The sequence below is a fragment of the Aplysia californica genome, unplaced genomic scaffold, assembly GCF_000002075.1.
Source record: "Aplysia californica isolate F4 #8 unplaced genomic scaffold, AplCal3.0 scaffold00217, whole genome shotgun sequence".
Taxonomy (NCBI): domain Eukaryota; kingdom Metazoa; phylum Mollusca; class Gastropoda; order Aplysiida; family Aplysiidae; genus Aplysia; species Aplysia californica.
Genome location: NW_004797487.1, coordinates 300,427 through 308,394, shown reverse-complemented (window position 1 = coordinate 308,394; position 7,968 = coordinate 300,427). Strand labels below are relative to the sequence as shown.

General features: G+C 43.3%; 1 protein-coding gene across 1 annotated transcript in view; it reads left to right on the top strand.

Moving 5' to 3' along the window:
* Positions 1-373: 373 nt before the first annotated feature.
* The window catches only part of LOC101863587 (endoglucanase 4), an 8,458-nt gene continuing 863 nt past the window's right edge, over positions 374-7,968 (top strand). Inside the window, exons 1-8 of the mRNA XM_005099572.1 lie at positions 374-658; positions 1,480-1,639; positions 3,391-3,549; positions 4,056-4,143; positions 4,601-4,697; positions 5,709-5,868; positions 6,408-6,519; positions 7,758-7,911. Coding sequence (XP_005099629.1) covers positions 374-658; positions 1,480-1,639; positions 3,391-3,549; positions 4,056-4,143; positions 4,601-4,697; positions 5,709-5,868; positions 6,408-6,519; positions 7,758-7,911 — 1,215 coding nt within the window. The remainder of the gene's footprint in view (positions 659-1,479; positions 1,640-3,390; positions 3,550-4,055; positions 4,144-4,600; positions 4,698-5,708; positions 5,869-6,407; positions 6,520-7,757; positions 7,912-7,968) is intronic.

Genomic DNA, 7,968 nt, shown 5'->3' with positions numbered 1-7,968 from the left:
GTGACGAGTGGAGGTCGCTGCAAGGCCAAAGTGTTAGTTACAGATTTCGGAACTTTGGTAGAATTGATGCTTGTCACTTGGTCAAAGAGCTATCGAGACGTCTTACCTAATCGCTTCCTGAAAAGTAGAAACCTGCCCTTTCGGCTTGTCAAAAATTGTGAAAACGCTGGAAATAAGTCAAATAGACACCACGTGATAAATCATAATTGTCTTCTTCTATTTCGTTAAAATGGCTGAGGATTAATAAAACAGTGGCTATGGAAGTGGTGTGTTCGAACGAGAAAAACGTGAATACATTAGACTTTACTGACCGGTTTTGAAGTAGCTAACTGACACGCGAGGAAAAGAGACATCAATAACAACAGATGACAAGATGGCGCTGGAGGACGGACTCCCAGTTTTTCTGCTACATCTGTTGCTCTTTGAACACACGCTGGCGTTTTTAGATATCCGGCCCTTCATCCGTCCTAACATCACTATCGTGGCCCCCGATCACAACTTTTGGCCGTGGGTACCCCTTCAGGCCCCGCCGCCATTCAAGGCACACAAGGGCAAGGTCAAGGTCAAAGACAAAGGCCGCCGGAAGCGGCCGTACTTCCGAGTGCCTGCTCACGACTTCTGGCCCTTTGTGCCTATTGACATCCCTGATGCAACAAAGGTAGGTAATTTTGATTGTAAATGCGTATTTTTAAAAAAACCAACAACAAACAAACAGCAACTGCAGTGGATGGTTGGCGGGTACTTTGGTGTGGTTTGCTCCTTCCTTCCTGTAAAAAAATTATGTATCGCCCGTATCTCTCCTCCCATTTCGTGTTCGTTATCCCCCTGTTACACAACTAATCTTCTAAACTTGTATGACTTTATTGCGTTGCAAGTGCTGTATAACTCCTAATAAAACTATTTTTTTAAAACACCCATAAAAGTCAGCCATGTCTGAGTGATATACAGCTTGACAAAAGGTGGATACTTAATAATAGAAACCTCCCCTCTTAAGAACTGAATCCATGTCAGTTGTCTGCACAAGCAAATTGTATAATCCCAACACCATATTATTACGAACTACTGGCAAGTGAAATGGGTCTGTTTATAATTGTACCTGTTTATTCTTCCTCCTCTGTCTGATTGTTCGACGTGCCACAAGACTGTCCATGTGTCTGTCTGTCTATCGTGCCTTTGTGTGAGTGTGTGTGAGTGTGTGTGTGTGTGTGTGTGTGTGTGTGTGTGTGTGTGTGTGTGTGTGTGTGTATGTACATATTTGTGTATGCGTCTGTGTATGTGCGCGTTTGTGCGTGTTTATGTATGTGTGTATGTGTGCTTATGTGAGTATGCATGTGTATAATAATATTATGCTTGAGTTTCAGTGGGTGCACGTGCGCATGTGTGAGTATTTTCGAAAATAAAGGCTGTGTCCCTCCTGAAAAACAACTAGCCCCTTCTGCCTTACTTTTAGCTTACACTGTCTCTCAATGACGACCACAGGAGAACCTGACGGGCGGTTACTACCAGATACCCTCCCACAATTTCTGGCCGTTCATCCCCATCGTAGATAACACCCCCAAGCCAGTCACGACAAAGCCCAAGCCAAAGAAGCCATCAACAACCACGCCCCTTCCCAAGCCTTGGCCACCCAGCGCTCAGAGTGAGATTATGGGCGGGGTTTGATTTTGGGAGGCGGGTTTTTTTCTGTTTAGGTGTAAAGGGGGGGGGGAACGAAGGGGAGACGGGTTTTTTGGGTGGAGGGGTGTGGAGGGGGTATTTTTTGTTTCAGTAAGCTAAACGTGAATAATTAAGTTATGGGTTTAACGCCAGTATCAAAATTACTAAATTTTAATTAAAGAGGCGGGACCTCCAAATTTAACGCTCGTCTCCGATAGGACCGAGTCAAATGGGCCGAATTACTTGAAAGCTCTACAAAACGGGCAGAAGTAAAGATCGTCTTTGGAATCTGAGTTACTGTCATCGGCTCCATAGTCAGACATGATACCAACTGATGGGGCTAATGAAGCGCCCAGTTTTAGTGAGGAGAAGGATTTACTACTTTGGTCCTTTGCGTCTTGATTATATCTTAAAGCAGTGTGCTTGATACAACTTTGTCTAGACGGTAGACATAGGGGAAGTAGATTGTCCAAGTGCTAACTTCCCCTTCTGATCTTGAATTTTAAGGTCTACGGAGGAGGTATCTGTACAAAGTAACATAGTCTTAAAGGAGGTAGCTAAGCAACTTTACCTAACATGGAAGATTGCCGGGACCGGGTCATCAGTCGAAAACGAGACTTGCAAATGGCCGCAAATGTAACCAACTAGATTTCTTTCTATGAGAGTTCCTCAAGGGCAGGTTTTTACGAGAAACACCTTCGAGAAAACATTGGAAATCAAATTCGCTACATCAACCTGCACGTTTGTGCGCGGGTGATTCGTAGCTTTAAAAATGAGTGCATGACTGTTTACGGTTGAAAAGAAAACTTGTTGAGCACATGGTTTAAATTCATCACTTTGATTTGTACTCCAGACTTTGACATTAAATGTTAGTTTTTGTTAAAGTAGATTTTTATGTTTTTGGGGTTTTTTTTTCAAAAGTGTCACTTTTTGGGTAAAAAAATAAGTTACCATTTCGAAATGTCTTGTTCAATTTATTTTCAACTTTGATACAAAGAGATAAATCTTAAGATACAAAAGTTATAATTTCATATACAAAAACTAATTTAGTTATTTGAAATTTTACTGGTAGACATGACCATTTTTTGCAATCATCTTGTACATGTTCACATGGGAACCGAAGTCACGTCCTCGGAGTGCAGTTGTGAAGACGTTTACCGTTACACCATCGACGACGATTCAAACAGTGTGTTTTGATTCTGATTTAGTATTTTCATTCCAACGTTACCTCCTGTTGTTCTTTTATAATCATTTGTAACCAACTCACTCTAAAATTCCCCTCTCCCCTCCCCCTTTTCAAACCTTGCCCCCTCCCCACTTGAACCTCATTTCCCCTTTCTTCTTTATCCCTCTCCATTAACTCCTCTGCTACCTCATATTGCCCATGCCGCCTTCTCCCGCCCTCCCCGCTCCCCATCCCTTTCTTCATGTCTCCGTGTCACCCCCCGTATCTCCCGACCATCCCTTCCCTGCCCCCCCCCCGACTTACCTAAATGGTATTCATACCTCTGCACCCTGCCTTGTGCCATCTCCCACTTTCTGTTCCACTGCTTCTATTGACCCGCCCATCCCTGCCACCCGCTCCACACTGTGCACGCCCCCCTTGCTCATGCACTTCCTCTTCCCCTTCCTATCCCTATCCCTTTTACCTTCCTGTCCCACTACATCCATGCCCCCCGCCCCCCTCCCCCTGCCTGGCCCAATCTGCTCCCCACAACAACTGCACGAGAACAGAGTACAACTACGGCGAGGTCATGTACAAGTCCATCCGTTTCTTCGAAGTCCAGCGTTCTGGCTGGTTGCCGGATGACAGGAAGATCTTGTGGCGTGACCACTCGGCTCTGGACGACAGGGGGGATGATTGGGAAGACCTGACCGGTGGCTGGTACGACTGTAAGTAGAGATTAGTTTTTGTCTGCCCTCTGGCTGGTATGTCTGTAAGTAGACATTTTTTTTCATGCCCGAAGACTAGTGAGTCTGTGAAAAGACATTTGTCTACCCTTAGACTGGTATGTCAGTAAGTAGACATATTTCTCCCCGTAGTCTAGTATTACATGTGTCTGTCCTTAGACTGGTATGTTTATGAGAAGACATAATATTATTGTCTCCTCCCTTAGGCAGGTATAACTGTAAGAAGACGTTTGTCTTCCATCTGGCTGGTATGACTGTGGGTAGACATTTATTATCTGCTCTTGGGCTGGTATGATTTTAAGCAGACATTTGTCTGCTCTTTGTTTTGTTTTTTTTGTAAAGTAAAATATTGTTCACAAACAAGAGCACTTATGGTTTGTTGGGCCCGCGTCAATAACAGGATTGGACCGTCTGGATTTTTTTGCTTGTCGACACAAAAGTCATTATATTCTGCTCATGAACATTTTACGTTTGTTCCATCCGTCCAGCCGGAGATTACGTCAAGTTCGGCCTTCCAATGGCAGCGGCGTCCACCATGCTTCTCTGGGGGCTGGTGGAGTTCCCAGACGCTTACAGGTACAGTAAAACCCCCGCCATGTTCACTATCTCAGGCTGTAACCATTTGTCACTATCATCCATTTTCTGAAACTTCAGGTGTTTTACAGCTTTTCAGGTGCATTACATACCATTCAGATTTTATCCCCTTTCATTGGACTGACAAGTGACATAATTGTAGTTTTATGAAATACGGAAAATATGATAAAGTTTCTTTCCAAAAGATAAAACGACCATCCCGATGGACCTATTAATTTATCTCACAGCTGAAAAAAATGTTTACCAGTCAGATTCTTGAACAATCGACTGGAATTCCCCATTGTCTCTCACTATTTATGGTGCGCCGTGCCAAGTTGTTTTGTTCACACCTTTTAGAATCCAAAAGAAGTTTAAATAAATGAAAAAGAAATGTTTCATGTTCTCCACTCAGCGTTTATCTTTAAATCTATTCAAATTCACTAATTGCTTGTGTTTTCAGATCTGCCGGCTTACTGGATGATATGCGAGATTGTGTGCGCTGGCCTTTAGACTATTTCATCAAGGCGCACACAAAGAAATACGAGTTTTATGCACAGGTACAATTTCCTTTGTTGGTCCATAGTGTTATTTTTGTTCCCTCTTTGAATTTGTCTTGGCTGGTGACCCCTACCATGACCATTATTCCTAATGATCTATATAGGTAGGTGAACATCCTACTAATGGGCACCGCTTGTAAAAAGGCTCCCCTATTCTTCTCCATTCTAGGCAGCAGTCACACCAACAAACCACATATCTCGCTTCCCCTATCCTTCCATTTCTAGTTCTTCACACTTACTGCCTCTGTGTATGCTGTTGCATCTACTGGCCGGTCTGAAACGATGTCTCATATCTTGACCGTGGTGTCTAATGACCTGTTTGGGCTGGCAGCACATACTTTAACCTTGTGTGGGGGCTTTCTGGCCTGAAGGTTAAGGTGTTGGCCTCTCATTCAAAGGTCCCCGGTCCGAATCCGGGAAGCGACCGAAACATTTTCTTCCCTAAAATTGTCTCCTTTCTCCTCCTTTTCTGCTCTCTAGCAATGTTCTGTCGTCTGTTTTCGTCTCCTCTTTCTGCCTCCACCCCCTCCGCCCCTTCGCCCCCTCCTCTGGGTTCCTGACTCTTTCTGCAGCCTTTCGACTGCTACTCCTTGGCTCTTTCCTACTGTTGTCTTTCAGCCACACTCATGATCTTCTGGTAGGAAAGATCTACACCTAGCCTTCTCGGACAAGGGCGATAAATCCCGGGGTGCCCGTGTGCAAGTTGCGCTCGTTAAAGAACCCTTGGTGGTCTAAAATCGATAAGAGTAGGCTTCAACATTTTCTACCAACTGAAAATATTAAGTGTGTCCCGCGCGCTCTTATGGTCTTATGAGGTTGCGAGCGCCGTAAAACACTTACAAAAAAAATTTTAAAGAACCTTGTGTGTGTGTATGTGTGTGTGTGTGTGTGTGTGTGTGTGTGTGTGTGTGTGTGTGTGTGTGTTTTCTTTTAATGTAGGTGTTTTTACACCCTAAATACAATCACAACTACTACCTCTATTTATGTTATTGAATCTCATGTCCTGTATAGGTAGGTGACCCATATCTTGACCACACCTACTGGGGCCGGCCAGAAGACATGGACATGGACAGACCCGCCTACAAACTGACCCCAGATTCCCCCGGAAGTGACGTGGCAGCCGAGACCGCCGCCTCCCTGGCCGCGGGGTATCTTGCTTTTAAAGATGTTGGTGAGTGAGTGGGTGAGGGGAGATAGAAGGAAGGTGGGAGGGAGAGAAAGAGGTAGTGAGTGAGTGAATAGGTGATGAGTGAGTTAGTGAGTGAGGGACGGATGGAAATGGAGAACTGTGGAGAGAGGTGGTGATTGGTTTATTGCATGAATGAGTGATGGAGGGAGGGAGGGAGAGAGAGAGCGAGAGAGAGAGAGAGAGAGAAAGAGAGAGAGATAGAGAGAGAGAGGGGGGGGGGAGAGAAGATAGAAAGGAGAAAAGCAGAAGTGAGAGAATGAGTGAATGAATGGAGAGAGGGAGGAACAGGAAGTAAGAGAGTGAGTGAGTGAGGGTGTAAGTGAATGAAATTCATCGATGTAAAGCGATCAGAGCTTTATATTATTGCTGCTATTGTTGTTATTATTATTATTGTTTTATTTTATTATTATTATTATCATTATAATAATTATTATGATTGTTGTTATTGTTATTATTATTATTATTACTATTATTATCATTTTGTTATTATTATTATTATTTTTATTATACTGTCTTCCCAGATCCTCCGTTTGCCAAGAAAATGTTGGAACATGCGCAAGAGCTGTTTGAGTTCGCGGAGAACTTCCGGGGTAGTTACAGCGACAGTATCGAGAGTGCCGCAGAGTTTTATGAGTAAGTCTCTCGCAGATGTCATGCTTTAGTATTTTTGGTTTAACGTCCCCATAAATACCATTTCAGTTATTTAAAAGGTGGGACCTCTGAATATAATTTCTATCTCCAATAGGACGGAGCAAAAATAGGCTGGGAGTCTTCAAATCTCCACAAAAAGACCCATTTTCAAGAACGCCTGGCCTAGGATTCGAACCAGTCCTATCAGCCCCATTGTCCAGCATGATACCAACTGAGCTAACAGTGTGCTTCTACCTGCGTGTTGCTTTGCTCAAGCGTGGTGGGGAGCGAGTTGACGAAAAGATGTTAGAACCCTCTGTTTTTCGTCAACGTTCTTCTGTAAGCTGTCATTCAGTGATCCGCTGTTTGGTTGGTTTTGTCGTGTCACGTGATCTCATTACTTCGAGGAATAGCCGTTAGGTAACAGTTTCAATCATATATATATATATATATATATATATATATATATATGGACAGGAGCGAGAAATGCCGCTCTTTTCTTGCTTTCTTCTACAAGAGTTGTGTCTTCCCCAAATATATATGTATATATATAATAATATATTATAGATCTCACTCTAATCAGACTTTTTTCAAATGGCGCTTTGGAATTTGTGTCCCACACCTAAATTATGGTTTTTATTGCATTCTCTTGGACCTTAGCACGACCTCAGTAATAAAATCTTTCAAAATACAGATTGTTTGCTTCTAAACTTTGGTCCCTATGTGCACACAGCTGAATGATTTGTGTGTTTACCCCTTGTTGTTGTTGTTGTTGTTGTTTGTTTTTTTTGTGTTTTTTTGTTTTGTTGGGTTTTTTTAGTTGTTTATGCTATTAAGGTGGTGAAATAATGTATTTTTCAGTCATCATAAACACGATCATGATCATGCATACTTAATTGGACACTTGGATAGAGAATGTCATGTTTGTTTTGTTTGTTTTTTATGAGGCTTATCTTGGATGATTGGCTGGTGCTCTGGTGTGGTTTGCTTCTTCTTTCCTATCAAACATCTATCGTCTTTATCTCCCCTAGTTCTTTTTTGTGTTTGTTACTCTCTTGTAACACCTCTAATCTTCGGCATCTATATGACCTTATTGTGTTGCAAGTGCTGTAAAACTCCTACTAAAACTAAAACTGAGGTTTATCGTTCATCATCATCATCATCATCATCATCATCATCATCATCATCATCATCATCATCATCATCATCATCACCACCGTTACCACCACCATCATCATCAGGTCCAGCAGTGACGAGGATGAGCTGGCGTGGGCAGCTGTGTGGTTGTACCGTGCGACCAGAGAGCGACACTATAGGGCCCGGGCTGATTACTGGTTGGAGCGGGCTGAGGGTTGCTGGGCTCAGAGTTGGGCTGACAAGAGTTGTGCCGTGCCGGTGAGTGAGTGTGTGTGTGTGGGTGTGTGAGTGGGGGGTGTGTGGGTGTGTGAGTGT